Here is a 27,408-nt window from a genome sequence, read left to right on the forward strand (position 1 = left end):
ACTATTTTCCATATTCAGCCAAACCTCTTTTTGCATAGATACATGTGTAAAAACAGAACATTCATAGAGAGGGCAGAGTGCCATCAAAGGTAATTATAGAGACAGTAAAGTTATTTTATGCCAGGAAAAATATAATGCTGGCTGTCTCATGGACCTTCAGCACCTGATTTCAAAAGGATCATACCGATAGAAAATAAAATTTAGCATGGTGGACCGTTCTACAGGATATGTTTGTAAGTATACGATTCCATAAAATAGTTGATGACTACAATAATGTTGGCTCGATGTAAATGACTAGTGGATGTTTACTTTAACAGCAGGACCGCTGGAAGTGTTAGCTTTCTTCTAAGGAAAACAAACAAACTGACAAACACATGTTTGCCTGGCCTAGGCTTTCTATAATTAAAAAATACTTATAGTCACACATGTATAAATGAAGGTTCTAAATTGGGCAGTAAAAGAAATATTACTGGCTTAGAGTAAGGGATACTCTCATTTTATGTGTTTTTTGGGTGGGATGTACATGTTTAGATGAAGATATTTAACAAAATCAGGTATCTCAGAATTGTTTGCTTCAAACATCATACATTATCAAATAATTAGTTCCAACACTGGATTAGCTGTGCTGACCCCATGTATGGATTGTTGTAAGGTTTACATGAGATATCGTTAATTTTGATTTTACAGAATTTCTTCATTCCTTAATGTTATGCCTAACCACAACTACGCACAAATTACTTGCTTTTTGAAAAGCAAGAATTCTATGTACTGTGGCAAACAAAACCTCACTAAAATGTAAATTGCTCTAGATTTTTCTAAGTTCTATGGGATATTCTATATCATAAAATAAACACATTTAAATGCATAGATTATATTGAACAGAATGAATTTATCACCCGTCAGGATAATAAAAACATTTAAATATGTGAAAAGGTGAAAATGAAGACAATTAATTTATTTTCGTATTGCTTTGAGAAAGATTTCATTTAAATGCTAGCTAAAGCTTGGATTGTTCTGGCATAATATATATCCAACTCAATTTATCACTAAAGCATTTATAAACCACTCTAAAAATTAGATTATATAGATGAAATGTATGCTTTCTTTAAAATAATCAAGAGAAAACATTGGAGGCAAAATCATTTTGAAAACCTAACTAAACACTATGCTCAGAGTGTAAAAGACCATACTAGTCTTACCAAGAGGATATTGAAAATTTTTTAAAGATAAGCAAATTAATGTATATTGTTAACATAAGATAAACAAAAAAAATATTTAAAGAAAACCTAATGGAAAATACAAATAAAAAGTATAAGAATTTTTACAATATCAATGTATGAAATTAATAAAGTTCTAGATAAGGAGTTAAATCAAAAATAAGGATAACCATAATCTAGCACTTACAAAGTGAAAAAAATTATTTACTTAAAATATAAGCAAGGTATTTATAGAAATATTTTGCGAAATATGCATTCTCCAGGAAGCACACAATAATTTTTTGCTTTTGTTATTTATCTTATTTTTAGGTCAATGGAATTTTTCCACATACCATACTACTAACATGAGAAAAAAATGATTGTTGTTGATTTCAAGCTTGGTGAGTTTCTCCAATTTAAATCAATTCTATTTCATGTCCATTTAGGTCATTCTTTCACAGGAACTCTCTTTTTGCCAAAATAGAATTTTAGTTCTATGGGATATTTGAGGATAATTTTTATTTTTACCAGTAAATGACAAGATATTCTCTAATTCCAAGTAAGTTTATTAATTTACATTTTTTTTTTGGAATTACCAAAATTATTTCTTCAAAGTTCTCAATTATAAATATGAAAAGGTTTCACCCTGTCACTCTAAATTTTGGTAGTAACAAACTGTAGATGCGGGTCTATTACTTAATGGTACATACTGTCGAAAGCAGGATTGCAGATATTTCTTTTTAAACCACTAGCTGTTCTTGGAAATTCTTTGTCTTCAGACTGAATTTTATTTTCTTCATTTTGTCAGACAAAATTCTTTTCTAATTTTAGAGGTATGAGAATTTTAATTTCTATTTCTTCATCTACTTTCCATCTTCCAAAATTAGTTTAAAAGATTTCGTTGTTTTTTTGTCTCCCTGTTTAATCTCTATTCTTCTTCATGTTAAGTTAAAATTAACTATAATTTTAGCAGTGTTTTGGCTAAAAGAACCAATAAGCTCAAGGCGGCCAATCTGTTCTATTATCAGAAGCTGGGTAACCTGTTTGTGAATTTATCTCTTGGTTTCAATGTAGAAGGCATTCTGAGGATATGGAGAATGTTCTGTGGTATTTCAGCAAAGGAGTAGTGCACAGTGATAGCAAATCCACTAGTAATCAAAAGAGGGAGGTGCAGTGGACATTTGGTGTCTGAGATCTTAGAAGATGAGCAGTAAGTCTCCAGCAGGTGAGCAGGGACATGGTGTGCAGGGACTCCTATACTGGGACAGCCCCCAACAAACTCCAGCTCTTAATGGACTAGAAAACCAAAGAACTTTGTAAAACAAAACTTCTTTGTGATCTATTTATTTTATGCATAATACATCTCTTACATAATTCTGTCACCAAATATTTTATTTACTTTGGATGTTTTTATATCATTATATTCTATTGGTATTCTATAAGTTAATGAATTTGTGAATGAGCTAGAATACTAAACAACATATAAACAACTACTTACACAGGATTATCAAATAGTATTTGAACATAACACTTCAGCGAATTTAGAGTCTATTAGGAGTAGAAAAGTCAGAAATATAAATAACATTATTTTCATACATTTATATCACACTCTTTTTCCAAAGGTCACCCAACTAATGAGCGCCTGGGGCCAGAGAACCTCTGAATCAGACACGTAGCTGAATGCAGGGCTGCTACTGGTCTATTCAGAGCCTTTGTTGGAATTTTAAAAGATAGCCTTTCTACCACATGGATGAATGGATGAAGCCCCACATGGAGGCCCATAGCTTGACCTCTCCTCTCCGCCAGACCAGGGATCTCCATAGAGGAGAAATCTGCCTAATTGTAAGGGTTAGCTCTGCTGGTCTGTCCTCTCTGAGCTCCTCTGGCCAAACAAATCCTTCCCAGCCGCCCCGTCACTTCAACAGGACACGCTTGCCCCAAAGTGTCTGCCCTGATGTAGCAGACCAGCTAGTTCTAAAGCTGGAACCCAGCTGCTAATATAATGTGCGAAAATTGAAATCTAGGAACACAGCAGCAAACAAATGAAAAGAAGGAAGAGTTGCAGGAAGTATGCTAACACATTGAAGAATGGATAAGGTTAATTGGAAAACTTACAAGGTCTGAGCTGAAATTCAAAAAGAGGAAGGAATGCAGTCCGATAGATGTGTGTTTCCTGCGCATACAAAAGAGCTTAGGAAATATTTCCTGAGTGACAGAGTGCAAGAAGCTGAAAGAAGGTCAGATTAACTGGAACAGAAAGTTTTTGCATATAAGCATTTTTCTAATCTTTACAATTCCATTTTAGGGAAAAGGAAATTAAAAATCTAAAAGTTTACTTACTGTGTGCAAGGTCATACAGCTAATAAGACCCCGAACTCATGCACATGTTTATTTGCCTCCAGAACCTAGAATTATTTTAATATACCCGGTCACCTGTCAGGAGCTGTGGGAACCCCCTAAACTCTAATGCATCTGGAAATCACTTTACCTTTGCCATGCTTCTGACCCCAGTGAGTGTTGAATACTAAGACAGTTCTATCTTTACCAAACAGTTACATTAAAGCTCTTTAAAAGTACATACTAACTCGTAAATAGACATGAATTGTACCTTTTCTTAATTTGTTTAAGTTTATTTATTTATTTTGAGTGAGAGACAGACAAGGAGTGCACACAAACAGGATAGGGGCAGAGAGAAAGAGAGAGAGAGAGAATCCCAAGCAGGCTCCACACCATCAGCACAGAGCCCAGTGCAGGGCTTGAACTCACAAACTTGAGAGTCGGTTGCTTAACTGACTGCGCCACACAGGCACCCCTAGACATGAATTTAGTTACAGAAATCACTAATGTGCACACATAGCTCTAATACACCAAATGAAGAGACAAAGAGATATAAAAAATTGTTAAATGTAGTAGATAGGGAGAGGTCAATGCTGAGCAGAAGACAGTGATGACTAATTACCCTGACACAGGATGGAAGGAACTTCTTTACCATCCTCCTACTTAGAGGAAGAGAAGCAAAGAGTCACTGGGTAACCTACATCATAGAAGTGATTACAGAGATGAAGAATCTCAATTTTCATTCAGGGCCCAATTATGAAAAAGATGAGTTATTAACAGCCAATGTAAGAGATTTCTTAGCCTCAATGATTTCAGTATTAATCATCTTCAGTCAGATTTATCTTTCTATAAAAAAAAACTCTTGTTTTCAACACAGCTATTATTTACAGACCTCAGTGAATTATTACTACAACAAAATAGAGCTCAACATTTAAGCCTATCCAGAATCTAACAGCACACACAGATATATCCTTATAATCAACTCTCCTTTTTGCTTGAACTAGTTTGAATCTATATTTGCAATCAAAAGAGTCCCAACTTTGTTTTTGTTTTTTTCCTGTAGATCTACTTAGCTACCTTGTCCCTTGTTCCTCCTTACGGTAGAGAGACCCATACAGAAAATGAAGTCCATCAACCCACAACACCCGTAAATTCCTATCCCCAAAACTGCAAATATACTTAGATCTATGCCCACTCCAATGACGAGAAAACAGTAATTTCTTCCTCTAGTTCTTTAATGTCCTGTCGCCCACAATCTGAATTCTGGTTCCTTTTTTTTCCTTTTTTCAGAAACCTGAAAATCTATTGGTTTTCCTCCTTTCGGCTGTCTGCAACTTTTTTCCACGGACACCATTTGCCAATCTCAGGGCATGTCAGCCACACTGGAGACTTTATAAACTATACTCCTAGCAATGTGCAGGCCAGAATGGCCAAACAGCATAGTCCTGCTTCTCTGTCTCTGTTATAATACTCGGTCAGTGGCTTTCATCAGAAGGAAAGGAAGAAAGGGAGAGAGGGAGGGAAAAAGGAAGGGATGGAGGGAGGGAGAAGGAGAGAGAGGAAGTATAAGTAGCCCTATATTTGTCCAGGTCTCCATTTCCTCTTGCTTTTTCTCCCCTCTTGCTGCTGCCCTCCCTGTTCTGCCAAAAGCCTTCTCACCAAGGTTCTTGATAACCTTGTTAGCAAATCGATGGATCGTTTTCAGTCCTTTGTTCTCTTCATCTCTTCCCAGCTCTTAACACTCAATTGGCCAGTCTTTGCTTTTTGATAACTCATTCTTTGGTGTCTTGGTACCACATTACCCTGATTATCCTCCTACAGGCTCCCTTTTTCAGTCTGTCTCTGAGTCACCTGTCTTGGGAAATCTGTTTTTCTCAGTACATACTCTCTTCTTGGGCCACCTTGCTTTTTCTTTTGGCTTCTATGTGTTTTATAAAAACTACCACCTCTACCTTGAGGTCAAATCTTTCACCTGAACTTGTTTCCTTTCTTTCTCCCACCTTCCATATCCAGTACATCAAGTTCTGGTAGTTCCTCCTCTACCCCATCTAAAATTCTATCCCCTTCCCTGCATCTCTACTGCCACCTTCCTAATTTAAGCCTATAATATCCTCACCTGCATTCCTGCAGGCACCCCTTAACTAGACTTCTGGATTCTGCCTCTGCACCATTACAATCAATTCTACTCACAGAACGAATTTCAAATGTTAACTTGTCAAATATTTTGAAACCTTCAATGATTTTCCAGTGTCTTACTATGAAACTGATGGTGTGTATGACCTAACATGCCCAGCTTCTGCCTATCTTCCAACTTTATCTCTCATCACTTTCTTGTGGCAACAAGCATTTTTGAATGTGATTATTGGTCCAATCTCAACTCTCTAGCCTTTTCCCTCAACCTTCTCCCTGCCAAATTCTATATTCAAGTAATGACTACATTCATTTCCTCAATTAGGACATAACCCATTGCCCAAGCTTCCCCATCCCCTCCACTCAGCACATTCCTGCACATCCTGTAGGTTCCAGCTCAGCTATTAGTTTACTGGAATGTCATCTCTAACCACCACCAAGGCTGGTTAGCTTCTCCTCCTGTGTGTACTCATGGGCTCCTGGACTTCCTGTCTCAAAGTCCCCATCACATGGATTTTAAGTGCTTGCTAGTGAGGACAGGAAGAGGAAAAGGCAGGATCTTTGCACATAATAAATGTTCAGCAGATGTTTCGAAGGAGTCAATAAAGATTGATATAAGAACTCACTGTTATCCTTAATAATTCATTGTATGTAAGTGTGCATATGTTTAGCAAAATATTTCCAGCTCTCATTATAAATTGTAGATTTAATTATTCTTAAATTTTTGAGTTGTTTTTCAAAGTCCCAAGTTGAAAACCTTCTATGACATACATTGTTTTATAAAGCCTGGGCTGAGTACAGGCTGAGTATTGGGCTGAGTACCTGAATTTTAAAGCCAAGGTCACACTGCTGAGAGTGGGGAAAACCAGGTAAGCAACCCCCCTCTCAGAATTCACCCCTAAGGAGGCTTGTTTTTTTTTTTAACCTTTTACACTGTTTTATGAGGCTAATGACAAAAAAAAAAAGCAAATTCTTATTTAATAGATTGAGAGCTCTTTCTAAAACTAAGAATTATCCAAAAAAGGGAAGATGTGGGAGTTGACTTTGTTGTTAGTGGGTCCTACATGGGAAGCTCTTTCTCAGTGAGCTACATTTTTTTAAACACCATTATGATGAATAAGTGGCCCAGATGGGTTCTAAAGTCACAACTCTAAGAACCTATATTCCTAAAAAATATTTATGAGATGAGTCTTTTTGTTCTCCTCTCTTCTCTCTGCCCCCGCCAGTGACTGTATTCCATTAATTTCAAAAACCCATGCTTATTTTTTCATGATTTATAATTTTGGGTATTCCTGAGACATTGACTCTAGCATATAATTATTTTAAATGACTAAATTATACTAAGTATATTTCTGTATTGCTTTAGAAAAATGAGCAGGCGGACTTGTTGGATTTGCAAGCCTTGCAGAGATGAATCTCAGAGGCTCCCGTCAAAGTAAGTAGCATTTAAATTCTGTGGCCACCATAATGCATATTTACCACATGATAAATAGGTGTACATTTACTCAACTGCTAATTTAATATATTTTGTTCAGAATGTAGAATTTGCATTTACACATGAGTAATTCCACCAGAAGAGCAATCATGTATCACACTAAGGTTTCATTTTCATTAGTTATGGTTTACACTTGAGAATTAAGCAAGTTTAATGTTTCTACAGTGTCTATTATGAATAAATACTGAGACTTTTTCTAACATTTTATAATGAGATTAAAATGAGATTCTTTATCCAAAATATTGTTTTCATGAGTCAAACCCTCCATCTACAAAGTGCCAGAAACCTCATGTCCAGTTGGAAGAAGTGAGACTGGGGAGGTAACCAAATGCTTACCAAGCTCCTGAGGCTCTTGGATATTTTGCCAAAAGAAAAAATGTAGCTATTTGGATGGGAACGGTGACTGTTGAAATAAAAAGCAGAATGCCTCAGGAGGGTAACAAACCATTTGATTGGAGTTTCCACCTCAGGGTTCCCAGGAGTTTAACCAGAGTGCCTAACTTTAGTCCACGTGGAATACTCTGGAATACCCAGTCGTAGCCACATCTCCCTTGCTAGGTCAGAGCTCCTGGCATGCATGCTCCACCCCCTAGTACCTAAATGTCCAAAAACACTTAAAAGCATTTGTGTGAGGTGGGGAGGAGGCTGCAGTGGTAGGTGGAAGAGACAATAAGGCCCAAAGCTCAGCATTTTAAACAACCAGGTGAAGCTACTACACTGAACAGGCACGTGCAAAGAGGAAGATGAAACAGGTTAATTTGGGAATAGCTTCCTTCTCTTCTGCTGGTGACTCCCATCGAGTATCACCATCTGGGCTCACATGTCTTTCTACTTGCCTTGCAGACCCCCCACCCCCATCAGGGAAGGGAGAGACCAAGGAAAGAGAATTCACATTCCTGGCAAGCTGGTAGATAACAGTCACTTGCTATGTGCTTTACTTTCACGAACTACTTTAATTTTCCAGATAGATAGCTTTGAGAAATAGATATTATCCCCATTTTATAGATAATAAAGCAGGGGCTCAAAGATTTGAGGTAAAACCAAAATTTATTAAATGCAGCACTGGAATTAGAATTTAAGACTGTCAGATTCCAAACACTCTCCATTCTTGTTTCCATAATGACATGAGGTCTCAGAATACTCCCCTGTTTTTTATTAGGAAATCCAGGTAGGTGAGGGGACAGAGGTGTTTAGAATTATTAGCATACAGACAGCTGAATAGCCATGGGACAGCATGAAGTTTGTGAGATACTCAGAAAAAATTACAAGCCAAATGGGATTAAGCCAAAACCAAATTTCATTTTCACAGTTTTTTAAGTTTATTTATTTTGACAGAGAGAGAGCACATGGGAGAAGCAGAGAGAGAGAGGGAGAGAGAGAGAGAGAGAGAGAGAGAGAGAGAATCCCAAGTAGCCTCCACACTAGGATAGTGCAGAGCCTGATGGAGGCTCGAACTCATGAACCATGAGATCATGACCTAAACCAAAATTAAGAGTTGGTCACTTAACCAACTGAGCCACCCAGGCACCCCTCATTGCATAATTTTAACACCAACCATAACCATTCCAATCATGGTCTATCTCCCTAAATCTCATGAATCTTAGAGGCAGAAGAATTCTCTAGCCAACAAAGTACCAACACTTTATTTTAAGCTAAGCCAAGACAATGATGGCCTCTTCACTCATATTGTAGATTTTATTTTTTCCTATATAATGAGAATGGGTGGGACAGAGAGGCATACCACATACCTTACCTAGCACTTACCATTTTACTGGATGGAAAAGGTTACCTGAGGTTACTGTTTTTAAAGTTCTTAATAACAGAAAAGAACAGTGAGTCAGATACCATTTCATGGAAATGTTTTTTTTTTTTTTAAGCAATCTTTACAGCAGTATACTGTTAAGCCTCAGTGCTGATGCATGTAGTCCATCTAAAACTGGCAAGAGCCATCTGAATTTGCAGAAAACAAAAGATACTTGACCTTTTTAAGATCTTGATATTTTTCCATGTTCTAGGTCATTTTTTAACCTCTTTAACTAATCTTCCTTCATTGTGTTAAGTACCTACTAATGCTGATGGCTGTTCCCTCAAAACCAATTATTGAGCAAACTATACCAAAAGTAGCCAATGGACAGGGTTTGCTTGTATCTAGAGCTATCTGATTATATGATGTTATTGAAAACTGGAAAATTAAGAATGAACCATTGTAAACCGAAACAATCATAAACTGAATGGCAGTGAACACAATGATTATTTTAAAGGAGAGAAAATAAAATGATTTATATGTAAGAATACGTAGTCACTTGCCAATTCACCTCACAAAGCCCAGAAAAAATGAACAGAAATGAAGCTTCAAACCCATATCTTTCACAGATATTTTTGAAATTGTAAATGGTTTCTTATACTGTTTATTTACATATTATTCGCAGTACTAAAAAATCAAACCTTCAACACGTAAAAAAAATTATAGCAAATAATAGAGAAAATACCTACATCAAGTAGATATAGAGTTAGTAACTTTATTCTATGAATGCATGCAAAGAAGCTTTGTGGATGAATCCAAGATGTGAAGAGTCTAAATGGCAAACACATTGCCGGTGACAGCAGCACACAATACAAACCCAAATGCAATTTGGCAACTTACACCAAGAACCTTAAAAATGTGCATTTTTGACCCACTTTAATTCTACTTCTGTGAATTCCCTCAACAATTACCTTATTTGATCATAGCAAGCCTTAATCACAAGTTTTTATGCTAAAAAGTGAGAAATAATCAAAATGCTCATTGAGAATATGTAAACTATAGAATGCTCCCTTGTGGAATACTCAACACTCCTCGGTGACTAGCAGTGATTATAAATCTATAATTATAAGTTATAACATAATAAGTGGTTATTAAGACAATTGTGATGACATATAAAAACTTAAAAAATAATATATACATATATATGTACACACTCACAAAGTATGCACACACACAAACACACATGCAGAGTATGGCTACTTCTTGGTTAAAACACACTAACACACACATAACAAAAACACTAAAAAGAAATCAAAAATATTAATAGTAGTAATTCAGGAATAGGTAAATTACAGGACTAAGGGTGCTATAGATCATTATCTTGTAAAAATTTATATTTTCAAATTTACATTACTTTCATAATTTTGTTTAATTTTAACAATTTAGAAAGTAAAAATTAAATGTAAAAGATCACAGAAAGATAAATTTCCTTTTAAAATCACATACAAATATGGGGCGCCTGGGTGGCTCAGTCGGTTAAGCATCTGACTTCAGCTCAGGTCACGATCTCAGAGTTCGTGGGTTAGAGCCCCACGTTGGGCTCTGTGCTGACAGCTCAGAGCCTGGAGCCTTCTTGGGGTTCTGTGTCTCCCTCTCTCTCTCTACCCTTCCCCCACTCATTCTCTGTCTCTCAAAAATAAATAAACATTAAAAAATTAAAAAAAAAACACATACAAATAGAGTATAGCTATATTGTGGCATTATTTTCAGGATCATATATTTCTATTTAATTCAGCAAAACCTTGAGAATATTTTGGTGCAATGAGCACCTTTTGTTTCTTTTCAAAGCATTACTTTGGAAGAAGTGTTACAGTGGGCCCAGTCTTTTGAAAAGTTGATGGCTACGAAATGTGAGTATGATGTATATGTTTGAATAACCAGTTTCATTCCTAAGAGAAAAAAGTGGCCCTAGGTGATGAACGTATGCAGCTCTTCTCACAGCCTTCAGAATGGCAGCTGCCCCAGTCACAAAAAGAAAACCTGAAAATAGTTTGTCATGTCAACCACTATTATTTTCTTTGCTGTTAATTAAAACAAGATTAGTCACTGTGAATATTTAGTCTTCACAAGTGTATGTGTAAAATCCCTTGGAAAATATGTCTAAATTGTAACACATACTGAAATATACTGTCTTATCATAGCCTTCTAAAGTTAGAATTTTAGAAAACTCAAAAATTTGCTGCTCTTAGTGCCTTCAAAAGTAAGAATAAATTTTGAGTCTTGATGTTCTAAAACTCCTCAGAGTTAGTTTTCAACTTTATCAGTGTCTGATTTCAGTGGGACTTTATATAAGTCTACATATAGTTGTGTATAAGTATCAACATTCAGATGGTATAAATGAAAGCTAACAACAATGGATATTAGGGACAGAGTCATAGGTTCAATGCAAGAAATGAGAAGCATTTGTATTCATGGGAGCAGTCAACTGTACTTGGGTACAAAATTGGGAAGTTGTAGAAAATGATAAATATCAGAAGACAGGTACAGGAAAAAATATTGTAAGTACTCAAAGAAAATTCTTTTTTTTTTAAATGTTTATTTTTCTTTGAGAGAGAGACCGAGTGCTAATGGGGATGGGGCAGAGAGAGAAGGAGACAAAGAATCCAAAGCAGGCTCCAGGCTCCAAGCTGTCAGCACAGAGCCCAATGCGGGGCTCGAACCCACAAACCGTGAGATCATGACCCGAGCCGAAGTCAGACACTCAACTGACTGAGCCACCCAGGCGCCCCATCAAAGAAAATTCTCTTGTTTGCTGAATTTGATATTTTTTAATGGAGTTTGTTCCCATCAAATGGTTGCTAATCTTTGCCTATACATCTCTTTTTATTTGAGATTCCTTATTAGCCTCTGTGTGAATATTTCATCTGTTTATACCTATTGACTATGGAAGGGGACTTAGCTATGCTACTTGATGGTTCAATTGATGAGATATGCATGTGGCAACTCTGGGTAAAGTACTTCCTGTTACTCCTGGGGGTGACCATGCTTCTGGGGCACTTCCTGCTCTCTCTGCACAAGGGCACCTCTTGATATGGAGACAACTATCACTGTCTGACCCAGAGGGCAATTAGGGGAGGTGTAGACCCCTGGCTCCTCCTACAGGAACACCTTCATCAGATATTCTGGCAATTACTTCATGGCCCCTCCATAGCACCTGCAGACTTGGATCACCACCTGAACTCCCACCTATCATAACAGGCCTTTCCAATAAGCATTTGAGACCATGATTTACTTGTGAACCCTGCCTTTTACTTTTCAAGTATTCCTCATAGTTTGTGATCCAAGTTGCCAACATGTGAATTTTTAAAAATATATTTTTTGCAGGGTGCCTGGATGGCTCAGTAGGTTAAGCTTTGGACTTTGGGTCAGGTCATGATCCCGCGGTTTGTGAGTTCGAGCCCTGCATTTGGCTCTGTGCTGACAGCTCAGAGCCTGGAGTCTGCTTCAGATTCTGTGTCTCCCTCTCTCTGCTCCTCCCCTGCGCTCTCTCTCTCTCTCTCTCTCTCTCAAAAATAAATAAACATTATATATATATATATATATATATATATACACACATATACGTGTGTGTGTGTGTGTATATATATATATATATATATATATATATATATATGTCAATTTTAGAACAACGGGATGAGAGGAAGAGACAAAGGCATATGTTTAGTCAGCTATATTGATTGATCCACTGCTAAAGAATTTGGATTTCAGTCTCAACTCCCGGTAATTCCTGTTTTGCCATATCACAGGTTAATCTCTCTCTTGAAGTAACAAATTCTCCATCTGTAACATGAGAGTAATATCACCCATGTTTTCAGCATTATTGTTCAGGTTAGACATAAAACACCTAGCTTAATGAGCAGGTTGAGCAGGTTAGGCACACAATAATTGGTAGTTCTTTTTATTAGTAACAAGGTGCATGTCTCTGAATACCATTCCTTTTTCTCTGAGGCTTACCAAGAAGTTCAAAATCCCTAACTTGGCATTCAAGACTCTCTACACCCAAACTCAGTGCACTTTTCACGATTTAGCCACAGCTCTGCCCCTTCACATAACACACCTGTCGGCCAGGGTGACCGTTGTTCCGTTGGCTACACCGGCAACACACCTGTTCCAGGCTTCCCCCGCTAAGTCCTGTCTACTCTGTTATCCACACATCTTGGGTAGTAAAATTCAACTTCCACCTTTTCCATGAAACTTCTTAGAACTACTTGCCTTCTCTCTTCCATTAGTATCATTATTTATTCTTCTTCTTAGTACAGCTATTTGGTGTATTGGGTTTTTTTCTGCACTTTCTCAGTAGATCTTAAATTCCCTGAGAGCACAGATCAAGACGCATTCACCTTTCATCTCCCGTCCCAGAGACTAAAAATAATGTGCTTTGTATCTAATGGGCATCCAATTTGTTCAATGAGTAAATACAAGACAAAAACTAGTAAGAAAATATCAAAATGTATTAAGCCACATTATGTAAAAGTTTCTGTGCCAGTCCTGGAGCCCTCATAGACAAAGTAAATAAAGTTAATTGTTCGGTAATGATCTCAAAGGAGAGCCTAGCTAGAACTAGCTACTTCGACATCTAGTGTCATGAAAATAAGCAAAGTTTAGCATACTGCTTTTTATAAAAACCAGCAAAAGCAGAATAAGAATCTTAAGAGCAATCTAATTACTGTGAAATTCATGTAAAAATTTAATAATCACATAATAAAAAAGATGATAAAACAATTCATTCTATGGACCATCCAATCAGAAAGATAAAACTAAAAAAAAACAGACATTAAATGCCAGAAAATAAAGTGTGTTTACATTAACCAAGGACACTGGTAAAAATGTGTTCTCTAGCTAAGATATGTAGATGCCTCTTTCTACATAGATTAAAAGACTGTTTCTAAGAACATGTAGTCAGAAACCCACTTAGGAAGGAAATGTATTAAGTGTAGTCCCAATAGATGAACAGGAATTGGTTTAACCCATGTTTGCTGGACAGTCATTAATAGTCATCACAACACTGAATTAAATCAACTTCTTCATGGGGAGAGAGGATCCAAGAAAAGCATCAGTTTAGGGCAGAACCCTGGTAAAATTAAGACCTTAGTTAGAAATTAAGAACTCTAGGGGCGCCTGGGTGGCTCAGTCGGTTAAGCGGCTGACTTCAGCTCAGGCCATGATCTCGCGGTCCATGAGCCCGAGCCCCGCGTCGGACTCTGTGCTGACAGCTCAGAGCCTGGAGCCTGTTTCAGATTCTGTGTCTCCCTCTCTCTAACCCTCCCCCGTTCATGCTCTGTTTCTCTCTGTCTCAAAAATAAATAAACGTTAAAAAAAAAGTAAAAAAAAAAAAGAAATTAAGAACTCTAGTAATCTAGATATTGTTTAATGATACATTAATTGGCAAACAAGTTAATTTTTTAAAAACAGTACGTGTGCTCAATATCCATTTAGTAAATCTTAAGCACTTAGGTACCAGGCAATGTGCTTGAAAAAAACAAAATTCCCTGTGCCCATCTACCACATGAAATAACACAGAAAAAAAGGTAGATTTTTTTTTTTTTTTTTTTTACCAAAGACTAAAAATCTCCCAGAAGAGAACAGGGAAGCCTGCTATTTATAGCACATTGGGGTAAAGTAGAAAATGGTGATGGAAACAACTTCTAGGAACAGCCCGAATGGCATTTTAAAGGCAAGGCAAATACATATTTTTTTTAATTTTTTTAATTTTATTTTTTTTAATTTACATCCAAATTAGTTAGCGTATATACACACTTTTTAAAAATAATGGCTTTTGGCAAATTTTTCACTAAAGACTGATTGTCAGGGTTTGGTTTGGTTTTTGGTTTTTGGCTTTTGCTTCCAGAGTAAAAATGGTTTTATGAAGTTATATCTTTCCCTTGAAGAGTCTATTGTTACATTCAACAAGCAGAAGGAAGCTCTAAATCCAGAAAGAAAAACATACACCCACCTTTCTTTGACATAAAATTACTTGCAAGGTCCAGTTAGGACAGCCTCATAGAAGACCAGCATCTAAAATACATACAACTTGTGATAGTAAAATGTGTGCTTATGAAGTGCCCTATGTAAAAGGCTGAGAATCTTGAGGGCTCAAAAAACTGCCAAGAGCAAACTGCTTTGAGTTTTAGCATACATTATGGAGTGTGATCTCTGAGCAATGAAGTATTTATTGAGTTCCTACTATGTATGACAGAAGGACAGTGGAAGTGCTTTCTTTTTTTTATTATTTAAATTTTTTTAAATGTTCATTTATTTTGACTGAGAGAGAGAGAGACAGAGCATGAGTGGGGTAGGGGTAGAGAGAGAGGGGGAGACAGAATCTGAAGCAGGCTCCAGGCCTTGAGCCATCAGCACAGAGCCCAATGTGGGGCTTGAACCCAAGAGCTTTAAGATCATGACCTGCACCAAAGTAGCCACTTAATCGATTGAGCCACCCAGGCACCCTGGAGAGTGCTTTCATGAAGGCACAGATAAGGATAGATAAAATATATGTGCACCATATATTTGTGAATCACTGTAACAAAGGGAGACTAGAAATACAGGTCACCTAACACAAACCTACTATGTATGGGCTAAAAGGTGAAGATAGATGAGAAGGAATGGCAGGTCTTTGGGAAAAGCTTCTCACAAGAGGCAAATTTGAGCTGGAACTTGATTCAGACTGTTGTAAAATGATGAGGAGGTGTGACTGGCAGTATGTTAAAGATAGTCAACTATTTTAGAAGTAAGTCCAATATGATAAAAGCTTCTTTGAAGGAAGAGATACAGTATTCCTCAGGATTTAGTGTAAAAAAAAATGTAGGATTCCTCAGGATTTAGTGTAAAAAAAAAATGGTCTTATTAAAAAATCTCCATAATGAATTAAGCAGAAATTTCCAAGTCTACAGATGATAAAAAGTCCTCCAAGTTTCCAAACACCCAAGTTTTTAGGAAGGAGTTACATTATTTGCAAATGGACATAAAAGTAGTAAGTTATTTAATGGGTCAGAAAAAAAAATTTGGCAGACCTGTTGACAAAAGTATCTGAGAATCACAAAATTTGTTTTCTTAAATTATATTGACCCAAAATAGACACTGTGCCTCAAACATCATCAGAATGTTGGGCATCACCAAGATGAAAAATAGAAAGAAAATCCTGTGAATATATCTGCTAACTAAACCTAGTAGAAATCTGTAGTTCTGATGGCTAAATCTGGTAGAACTAGAAAAGATACAGAAATATGCTTTTGCAATGACAAGGGGACCGACAATCACCTAAAACCCAATGGCTCTACAAACTGGAAAGGGTCAAGAGTGAAAAATAATCAAATCAAAATTTTGACTAATCAGTTTTCCTTTTAATTAAAATGACAAAAAAATGGTACCAGAAAAAACAACACATATGCATATCTGCTAAACCTCAAAAGGTGAAGGTAGAGGTTGCTCATTGATATTTGAGTAAACTATGTTTAATATAAATTAAAAGAAATCACTAAAACTGCAACTAACTTCTTTGGATGATTCATTCAATGCTTCCAAGTGTCTGGCAATCCTACCAAGTGCTGAGACAGAGGTGAAAAAGACCTGTAAGGTCATTGTGCTCAGCTCATGTGCTCCCTCTAGAGGGAGGAGATAGACAAACAAGCAAATAAATTAATGAAAACATTCATTCCAGTGTTAAATGCTTTGAACAAAATAAAAACCAAGTGGTATAACAAAGAAAGGCAAGTATGAGAGGGTAGTTCAATTGGATAATTAGAGGAGAACTGTCAGGAGGCACAAAATTTGAGCCAATTGCTGAATGATGAGAAGTATCATCAAGCTGATGAGCAGTCAGGCTGGGATCTGGGGGGCACAGTGGCCCACACAAAGGAAAGCCATGTTCAAAAGACCCTGAGATGTGACTGAGGTTAGTGTCTTCAAATAACTAAAGAAGTTCAACATGACAAGAGTATAGAGCCTTATTGGCCACATGAGTGGATTTAAACTGAAGAATAACAAGAATCAATGTATCCTCCGGTTCTCTTCTGAAAAAAAGAAGCAGAAAGACCAGTTGGAAGGCTATTGAAATAAACCACATAAGACCAGAAGTCAGTGGGGAAGACAAAGCCAAGAGTACTTAATATATAAACTCTAATCAAAGCCATGGGACTATGAGATTACTTAGCAGGAGAGTTCAGAGAGAGGAGAGGAGAGATCCAGAGATGGAGCTTAGGTGGACACTAATATTTCTAAATCCAGAGAAGAGGAAGAGTCAGCAAAGGAAATGGAAAAAGATCATCAGGTGAGTTAAGGGTGACCAAAACAGTACATCATCATGAAAGGCCAAAAAGAGCATGTTTCAGGAAGGGAGCTGTGAACTGTGGTCAGAGACTGCTGAGAAGTCAGGTAATATGATGAAAGAGCAGTGACCATTGGATATGGCAATATGAAAGCCAATGGTGCCTTGGGAGGAACAGTTGCAGAGGCATGGGGATGGATAGGACAAGAGGAAGCAAGGCCAAGGATATAGGGGATTATTTACATAAGTTTTGAGATGAAGGTCAACAGAGAAAAGAGTAGCAGCTAGAAAGAGTCATGAGGTCAACATTGGAAATATAGGCAACAGACCTTGTTGATTTTATTTGGGAAATACAGCAGCATCATTGTGGATGATGGCAACCATCAGAGAGGAAGAAAGTGATGACGGGGAAGACAGTGGAGACAATTTTAAGAGCAACAGAGAAATGCAAAGCCATGGAGAAAGCATAATTAGGTAGAAGACAAAAAAGAACTGTTGGACATTGTTTTCCTATCAGAAGGAAAGTTAGAAAGGACATGTACCAGTAGAGGTAGGTCGGTTGATTTGGTAGAGAGAAAATGAGGGAATCTCTGCGTGAATAAATCAGTGTTCTCAGTGAAGACTGAGGCAAGGTCATCAGCAGAGAGCTGAGGAGAGATGTGCTGGGACCTTAAAAAGAAAGAAGAGGGGCGCCTGGGTGGCTCAGTCGGTTGAGCGTCCGACTTCAGCTCAGGTCATGATCTCACAGTCTGTGAGATCGAGCCCTGCATCGGGCTCTGTGCTGACAGCTCAGAGCCTGGAGCCTGCTTCAGATTCTGTCTCCCTCTCTCTGCCCCTCCCCTGCTCATGCTCTGTCTCTCTCTGTCTCAAAAATAAATAAAAACATTTTAAAAAATTAAAAAAAAAGAAAGACGATATGAAATAGCTTCTGGAGAGTTAAAGAACCAATTTAAAAATTGTAGCTATATAAGTTGTCTCTCACATGAGTTTACTCTATAGATGGAGCACTCAGAATAACTTTAATTAGCAGACAAACTTAGTATTCACAGTACAATCAATGGTATAGTACCATGAGCAACATAGATGTGTTCTTGAGAGATATTTTATCTATAAACCAAGATACCATGGAAGGGTGGTAGGATGACTGGGTCATGTTGAGTGCCCCCTTAAAATCTGCAGAGATGATTTCAAGTGCAAAAGCCCAGTTACATATTTTTCTATGGCCTCTTCAGTTTGCTCCAGACCAGACATAGAGTTCAGCCATTCTAAGTAAGCAGGTGTTCTCAGTCACAGAGTTGGCATCACTATTAATTTTGGTCAAAATCAACCTTCAGTGTATGTTGTACTTTCCTCCCTTTCTCAGTTATCACAACCACATGCCAACAGCCTCGGAAATGCCAGGTTGGATACTATGGGATTATTTTACTGCTAAAGGCAATGAAGACTGCTCCGATTTACACTGGCCGGTGCATCCTCATCCTGACACAAAGCAGGCATTAGAAGCTACTAATGGATATTGCTGTCCCATCACGTACATCCTGATCCCTAAGGCAGAGCCCCTCCTTCAGCTCACTTCCTCTGTGACAGATTCTGTACTGCTCACTGTGCATCGACAGCCTCCTACACTATCATTTATTCTACCCTCTGCTAACCACTGCTGTTGCCATGGCTCCCGTCAGTAGCCCTCACATTCCCTGCACGGCCAGGCCACAGCCCCTTCCCTCGGTACTGTTTCTCTTCTCTAACTTCTCATGCACTTGTTCACCTTGCAGGAAGAAAAACAAAACAACAAAACCTGGCCTTTTATAGACACCACTGTTCAATGAGTGCATGTTTGTCTCCCTGTCCAAAAAAAAAAAAAAAAAAGTAACAACATGCCAGGTATAATCCTCTGGTCCTTGGTGCTTCCTGGATGCTAACAATTAGGGCACGCTTCTTCACTTTTCAAAACGTATGGAGATTCACTTGAAAACATAGAAGCGCGAGGAATCTGAAAGCCTGAACTGACAAACCTTTTTTAGTCAGTACCTGCTGTCCATCAGGCAGTGCATAGGCACTGGGCATAGGAAGGTGGAACTGGGGTCCTAGTTATCAAAGTGTTTGCCTGTGAGTAGGAGAGTAATCAAAGTAAATCAGTAGATACAACACACTGTGGTATAGGGTGAGAGGGAACTATCATTAAAATAACTGTAGACTAGGTGCTATTTGTCAACTGACAGGAAGCACTTACCTAGTTGGGGAGGAGGAGGTTGTTCCAGAGAAATTTTTCCAGAAACAGATATTTAACCTGAGTCTTAGATCCTAGTACAAAGCCTACCACACAGGAGGGAACTGCATATACAACAGCGTGGGGGTCGCACACTGCTTGGCCAGGAGCAAGGCTCAAACAAAGACTGTTTCCAGAAGTGACAAGGGAAGAGGATAGAGAGGTAGGGAGCACTGTATCCTAATGGGCCCTGTAGCCACTGCCAAAGTCCGGCTTTTTTTTTTTTCAATTAGGGCAATGGGAAAAGGTTGAAAGGTTATAAATAAAGGGTTGTGGCCAGATTTTTGCCTTAGAGATTTTTCTCTGATAAAAGTGCAAAACAGATTGAAAGCAGGTCAGGTAGATGAACTGAGGCTTTTTCAGATTAGGTGGCTTACAAATATTTCTCAAAAATCATTAAAAAATAATCTGTAAAAAGAGAACAGAAGATAACATAATAAATATAACAGATAGCTTCTTTAATATACAAAGAAGTCTGAAAAATTCCAAAAAGACTAACAATGCAAAAAAAAAAATTCCAAAAGATTTGAAATTCAGTAGGAAAGAAAAAATGTTTAGGCATTAATATTTTAAAAGTGCAAACTAAACAGTTACAAGTCACTGGTTTTACCCCATCAGATTGGAAAGGATGGAGTAAGCAGACACTTTCACACTGCTGTTAGTAATGAGAACTAATGAAATCTTTCTAAAAGCAATTTTACAAGAGATATCAAGAGTTGCCAAAAACATTACATCCAATAATCTAGCAATTCCACTCTTTTAAATTCATTATAATAAAAATTATTACTGATGCAAAGATTTACACACCAAATATTCAATGTAAAATAATTTATAACAAAAAATGGGAAACAATATAAATATTCAACAATAGTAGGGTAGCCTAATATAATATAGAGTTGTCTTGCAATGGACTACTATGTGACCCTTGAAAATAAAAAGGAGAAAATGTTTCTGGGGCACATTTCTGGGCAGCTCAGTCGGTTAAGCATCCGACTTCGGCTCAGGTCATGATCTCACGGTTCATGGGTTCGAGCTCCGTGACTGGATCTGTGTTGACAGCTCAGAGCCTGGAGCCTGCTTCAGATTCTGTGTCTCCCCCTCTCTCTGCCCCTCCCCCACTCTCGCGTGCACTCGCTCTCTCTCAAAAATAAATATTAAAAAAAATTTATAAAAACTGTTTCTACATATTAAGTATGAATGAGTGACACAGAATTGCTTTCACATTATAATGCCAGTAATTTGCATGTGTATCTGTGTTTGTATAGACAAATGAATTCTAGTTAGATAGAAAGTTAAACATTAACAAAGGACTGAAAGAATAAAGAAAATATATCAAATTGTCAACAATCATTATTATCTTTTTTAGAGGTTCTCTGTATTTAAAAATGACTTATAGTACTTTAAGTTACATTTATAAGAGAGAAAAATCATAAAGGATTAATATCACAGAAGCGAAACTAGAGAAACTCAATAAAGCAGATTTACTTTCAAACTCAGGAAGAAGCTAGTACAGTTATAGAATTTATTATCCCAAGTGGTACAGATTGAAAATAAACTAGATGTAAAATCGTTTTAGGCACATTTCTGATGAAAGACTGCTGCATAGCACGATTTTAGGATTTATTTCATGGTGTAAGCTTTTTCCCCTTGCAGAAAACAGTCCTGGAACAGATGGGCCACTGCTCTGACTCAGCCAAGAGGAATGCCACGTTTCCCTTCCACATCAAGAAACTGACATGTGTCACCTTGTGTGTCATAGAAAATACTAATTTCCATGACTGGTTTAAAAAAAAAAAAAAAAAACAAGCTACAGAGTCCCAAAAGCATCACTCTCATTCTTAAGGGAAAAGCATATACTATGTATGACATAAACCTACTTTTTCCATCCTCTCAACTTAATGAGCAATTCTGTTGTTTATCTTTATTCACTCTGTGCCAACAGAGTCACCGTCTCTTTAATGCTCAGGAAAGAGAATCATTTACAACTTCAGAATGGGCTACTTTGGGCTACATGGCCTAATTTGGAAAAGGCTTTTCTACCTTTAAATTCACTTGTTGTATGAGTCATTAGAAGTTCTAAATTGAGCAATTCAGTTCCAACTTTAATAATTACTCAGATTCCTGGAACACCGTTATACAAATGCGCTTTCAGCTGCTTGCCTTGGTTAACTTATAAAAATTCTGTAAAACACATCAGCCATGTGAGTTTACTTACTCTACACACCAGAATGTTACGTGAAATATCAGATAAGCTCAAATGGTCCACGTCTGCTTTCAGGTCCAGGTCAGGTTATGATGCAGTAAAACACGACATTAAAATCCCACTAATTTATTTATAAGAAACATTCATTTCTTGTTTGTGCCACACAGTGACTGAGTTCAGCTCCACCTCCATTCTATGTCTTCGTTCTGGCCTTCAGGCAAAAGAAGCAGGTCTTTTCCAGAATGTACTCTTTGCGTGACCGTTTGAAAGCTCAACAGCAGGCCACCTGCTTGAAACTTCTGCTTAAAGCCTTTTGCTTACACCTGCGTATGGCAATTTGCATGTATTTCATTGGGTAAAACAAATCCAATGGGCAAGGCCGATATAAATGGGACATAAAAGTATAATCCTCCGATGAGAATGGCAGGGAGTAACTAAGATCAATACTACAATCTACCATATTATCAAATATCTATATAAAATACAAATTGCAAAACATGGATGGCCTCATTAGCAAAGGACTTGAGTATATGGAGAATTGTTGAATCATTTGGCTAGCCCGAAAAGATCCTTCCTCCACTTGCAATCAGGAGAGAAATTAGAGAAGGCCATACAGATGCCGGCAGGTTCTGAAATGAGAATCTCTAACTATTTTACTATACATTTAAGCTAAACATAAACACAAATTCAGAATACTATAACACAGACTCTAATATTGGTTTCCAAGTCATCTCCCTAGTCCCCACTCACCCATGCACTCACCCATCCGAGTACCTGGCACCTATCATTCCAGGATCTACAGATTTTATCTGGTATCTCATTTTTTCCCTGTTCCATAGCTCATTTCTTTATTTTAGGACTTATTTTCTGTCCCTAATGAGGTACGCACTCAAAATTCTACTAAGTACAAAGTACTAAGTACAATATCCAGACTTTAAGCCAGCTTTAAGTCTGGCTTGTTAAGCCAGAAATACCTTTCTGTTTTGATTTGTTTTTTGTTGTCGTTGTTGTTGTTGTTTTGTTTTGTTTGTTTTTGGTTTGCCTTTCCATTCAGCTCTTTCTCCAACAGGAGCTCCAACTGCTACAGGTATTGGTTCTGACCTCAGCTTTCTGTGTCTGTGATGAGGCAAGGCACATCTTAAAGTTAGTTTGGTGTGAAAATAAACTTCTTGTTTGAAATCTAAGATAAAATATATTCCCCCATTGGGTAGAAGTATCTAATCCAGATTACTTTCTATGTTACAGTTTTATACACACTCTACCCCCATTTCATCTGTCCTCTCAACTCAAGTGATGTTCCTTTCAAACCCTTTCCCACTCAATGTCATGGAGGCTTCACTTACATGATATTAATGAGACATGCTCTAATTTTGTGTATTACTAAAATGGCACACTTCTTGCAGATTACCAGTTTTTCCCAACCTTAATCCTCCTTAGAAGGGATCTGCCTCTATTTGAGTTTATCTCTTGAATAAAAATATCTTAATTTTTATCTTTATTTTTGTATTACTGCCAACAGAGCCAAGTAGAAGCCAAGGAGTCAAGGCTTTCTAGTGCTAGAAAATTCAATCCAATCTCTTATGTGAAGATCCAGGAAAATCTGATTTTACATTGCTATTCCATCTGATTACCATTATTTCTTATAACAGTTAATAATACTGATAAAATATTTTTAATCAAAATTCTATATTTGGTCACATATTCAATGTGCCTACACACACATTTCTCTTACTGTCAATTAAAAGTTATATCGTTTCATCATTTAGAAATTCAATTTCTCAGACATGCCAAGAGACTTCCTAGTCACCAATGAAGTTCTGAGAGTGTTCATCTTCGATACTGAGAGTACTTGGTCCTCCCAAAGATTCATATTAATGTGTCAGATTTGTGAGAGCTTGTCTAACCCTCTTCTTCAAACACTAGCTCCTACAAAATAGAGCCTCAATCAGAAAAGCTCCTTCCACATGCATGTCACTAGCCACTCAGTCCAGAAATGCAGTTTAAGACAAAAACTAAGAATAAACATCTCTGGCATCAAATGTCATTTGATGATTGTGCTGCACATACCCATTGTCCTGCTCTTGATTTTGAGATAGTTTCCAACACCCCATCTGAATTCCATTCTTTGCCTGGTCCTTCATTTCTAGTTTGAAACATGATGTATGAATATAAAGTTGAACTTTTCATCCATCTGTGTTCTCCTGCTCAGATTGGATATTGAGAAACACCCCAGGATGTACAACTTGATCAATTTATTACCCCTACATGACTTGGGTATTTTTCTTTCAAACTTGACCTGCCTGTTGAGATTCTAAACCTTGCTCTGACCCTCCAGTTTGGCTTTGAGGGCTTAGATTTTTTTGTTTCAGTTTCATGATCAGAGCTCTGTCCACTGATGCAACTTAAGTCTTCTTTCTGGGTCCTTGTGACCTCTTCTATCCTAGACCTACCCACATCAGTAGACATTCTCCTGAGTGACTCAGAATAAAAGAACGAAGGGGTAACCACACCACTGACTGGCATTGTCAAAACATGCTTCAGATTTATAGATCGAAGGTGTGATGTGTGTGTGTGTGTGTGCATTTGTGTGTGTCATTATATAATACTCACTTGTTAAATAATTTGGAGCTTTGATTTAAACTTTAGTTTTAATCTGCATTAAATGTTGTTCAGATTTTTTGATGATTTTACCCCCCAAAATAAACTAATTTCTCCATTACTTTTAGATGGTCCAGTAGTCTATGCAGCATACTTAAAAATGGAACACAGTGATGAGAATATTAAATTCTGGATGGCATGTGAAACCTATAAGAAAATTGCCTCACGATGGAGCAGAATTTCTAGGGCAAAAAAGCTTTATAAGATTTACATCCGGCCACAGTCCCCTAGAGAGGTAACTACATGACAATGATGGCTAATGGAAATCAGTACATCCCGGGGAAGGACGCTAATATCTGTCAAGCACACTTATGCGCCAGGCACTTTATATCCAGTACCTCCTATTATGCTACAAAATCAGTATTGTTAATCTTATTTTACAGATAAGAAGCCTGAGAATCTGAGAAACTAATTACCTTGTTCAGTGTCACATATCAGTTAAGTGAAAGTTAGGATTCAAAGTTAGGCCTGTCTGGCTCCAGAGCCTCTTGTCATTAAATTATCTTAATTCCTTGGAAAGTTTCTTTTTTAAAAAAAGAAGTCCTTGTAAGAAGAATTGACTTTGCTAGAAGGAACTACAGATACCATAAATGGGCGTGTTGACAAGCCCAGTAGTGTTGGGAAGAGTCTGCACCACGGCACCAAAGCTCACTGCTCACCTCAGTTCCAAACCGGCAAATCCAGCAAACATTCACACTGACGCCACCGCCGGTCACTTACAACTGCCTGAAGAAATAACGCCATGAGCGAATGACGTGCTAAGACCCCTTCTGGTAGAGAGAGAATAAGGAATGAAAACTCTTGTCAAGGAGATAAGGGTAGGCTATGATATATGAGATTCCTATCACGCAGGACAGTCCTACATTATCATCTTGTTCCTCAAAACTCTTGTCTGGAAATCACTTGGTTTATTGAAATAACCACTTCTCTCCTTTATTTCTCCACTTCTCTTCACTCTCTTCCCATTTCACGGCATATTCAGTGAACAACATTCATGACTACTAAGATAAACTTTAAAATAGTACCGACTTCCCTTTTCCTTAAAAGAGATATTCATCTCATAAACTTCCTTGTTTGTAGACTCCACTAACAGACCACTTGCATCTGCTTAAGTAAGCAATGGTTACTGAGATTTCCCTGGTCTTGGGCTTTTTTGTTTTGTCTTGTTTTTTCAAACTGGGATATGGAGGTGGGTGTTTAGTTTAAAAAAAAAAAAGCAAAGTTTGTCTCTTATAAGTCGTTTTAGATACCTATGAAACTTGAGACAAAATTACCCTATTCCACTAAGGGAAAAAAAAAGGAGAGTGGGGAATAAATTAAACCTTTCCATTATAGTTTCTGTCTTCAATTATACCTACTTATGCTGTACGTGTAATTTCACTTTTCAGATTAACATTGACAGTTCAACAAGAGAGACTATCATCAGGAATATTCAAGAACCCACTCAAACGTGTTTTGAAGAGGCTCAAAAGATAGTGTATATGCACATGGAAAGGGACTCGTATCCCAGGTTTCTAAAGTCAGAAATGTACCAGAACCTTTTGAAGACTATTCAGCCCAACAATTCCTAACTAATACTCAAAAGTTTAAATTGAAGATGGTGTATTGAAAGTACTGGCTTTGTTTTTTTTAATTCACACACACACACACACACACACACACACACAATCAGAAGTAGAATAGGAATGAAATAGAAAAAAAAAACTATAAATTAATTTCTTCTAATTCTCAAAAAAAAAAAAAAACAGATCCCCAAAGGGATGGGGTCCAGAAGAGTTACAATATGAATAACATAATTTATGGCATGCCTATGTAGCTCAGTTAACATATGAGGAGAAGGAAGGTCTTCATTACACCAATATTAGAAAGTTTTTAGTTTTCATTACACCAATATTACACCAATATTAGAAAGTTTTAGTAGTCAACAAATGGATGTTTTCTTATTAATAAAATTTTGCTCGCATAATGCATAGATGAGTTCTTTAGAAATTGTAGCTATATGAGTTGTCTCTGGCATGAGTGCACTCCATAGATGGAGTGTTTGTATTAACTAATCAGTAGACAAACTTGGTATTTGAAGACAGTCAATGGTATAATATCATGAGCAATATAAAAAGATGTGTTCTTGAGAGATATTTTATCTGTAAATTTTTTCTACTATTATACTCAAACTAAATATAATATATAACAAATATCTTCTACATGTGAAAAAATCATGGTGATTGTATGCTATTAAGAACGTATAAAATACTTCATTTATTCTTATATTGATATAAAAGTAGAAAATTTGGTTCCTATATTTTAAGAATTGTCCTCACAATGTGAATTTATACTGGTCCTGGTAATCAATAAATCCAAATATAATCTAAAAACTTTTAAATCTGTGCCTCTTTTAAAGACACAATGAAGTTATTTTTATAGCAAAACACTGTTTCTTATCTATCCTGTCATAGCAACTTCTTAGAATTTGTCAGAAGATAACAGAGGAAAGAACTCATATCAATTTCACTTGTTTTGTTTAGCATATAGCATAGCATATAAATTTTCCATACAGATGGATAAATATTCTATGTGTTTTTTTTAACGTTTATTTATTTTTGAGACAGAGAGAGACAGAGCATGAATGGGGAAGGGTCAGAGAGAGAGAGGGAGGCACAGAATCTGAAACAGGCTCCAGGCTCTGAGCTGTCAGCACAGAGCCCGACGCGGGGCTTGAACTCAGGGACCGCGAGATCATGACCTGAGCCAAGTCGGACGCTTAACCAACTGAGCCACCCAGGCACCCCATATATTCTATGTTTTTAATGAAGAACAAAATACATAAAATATTTACTATGAATTTTCCAAAAATTTAACCATATAAAATTGTTGTTCGGGATTTTTAGTTTTACTATGAAAAGTGTTTCTCATGTCTCAGATTTGACTGAAATAGCATTACTATTTTAAATTACCTATAAACTTATGCTGTACGGCATGAAAATGAATACTAATGATAATTCTTCTCAATCAGCAAAGGGTTATTATAACACAATAAATATTATAACACAATAAATATT

The 27,408-nt window shown here is 37.1% G+C and overlaps 1 protein-coding gene and 1 long non-coding RNA gene across 3 annotated transcripts in view; one reads left to right on the plus strand and one right to left on the minus strand.

The window, feature by feature from the left end:
- On the plus strand, positions 1-26,732 carry RGS13 (regulator of G protein signaling 13). 2 transcript variants are annotated; one of them, XM_045456127.1, is made up of 8 exons: positions 1-233; positions 1,527-1,597; positions 4,824-5,007; positions 7,030-7,098; positions 10,751-10,812; positions 24,421-24,587; positions 25,741-26,227; positions 26,265-26,732. In XM_045456127.1, the coding sequence occupies exons 3-7, from the start codon at positions 4,946-4,948 to the stop codon at positions 25,921-25,923; spliced, it is 543 nt and encodes a 180-aa protein (XP_045312083.1). In that variant the 5' UTR covers positions 1-233; positions 1,527-1,597; positions 4,824-4,945; the 3' UTR covers positions 25,924-26,227; positions 26,265-26,732. The 2 variants fall into 2 exon arrangements, with proteins under 2 accessions (XP_045312083.1, XP_045312084.1); XM_045456128.1 differs by lacking the exon at positions 4,824-5,007 and having other exon boundaries at positions 6-233.
- The window catches only part of LOC123586740, a 360,359-nt gene that overhangs the window by 249,100 nt on the left and 83,851 nt on the right, over positions 1-27,408 (minus strand). The window lies entirely within an intron of this gene.

This window comes from Leopardus geoffroyi, chromosome C3, assembly GCF_018350155.1.
Source record: "Leopardus geoffroyi isolate Oge1 chromosome C3, O.geoffroyi_Oge1_pat1.0, whole genome shotgun sequence".
Lineage (NCBI taxonomy): Eukaryota > Metazoa > Chordata > Mammalia > Carnivora > Felidae > Leopardus > Leopardus geoffroyi.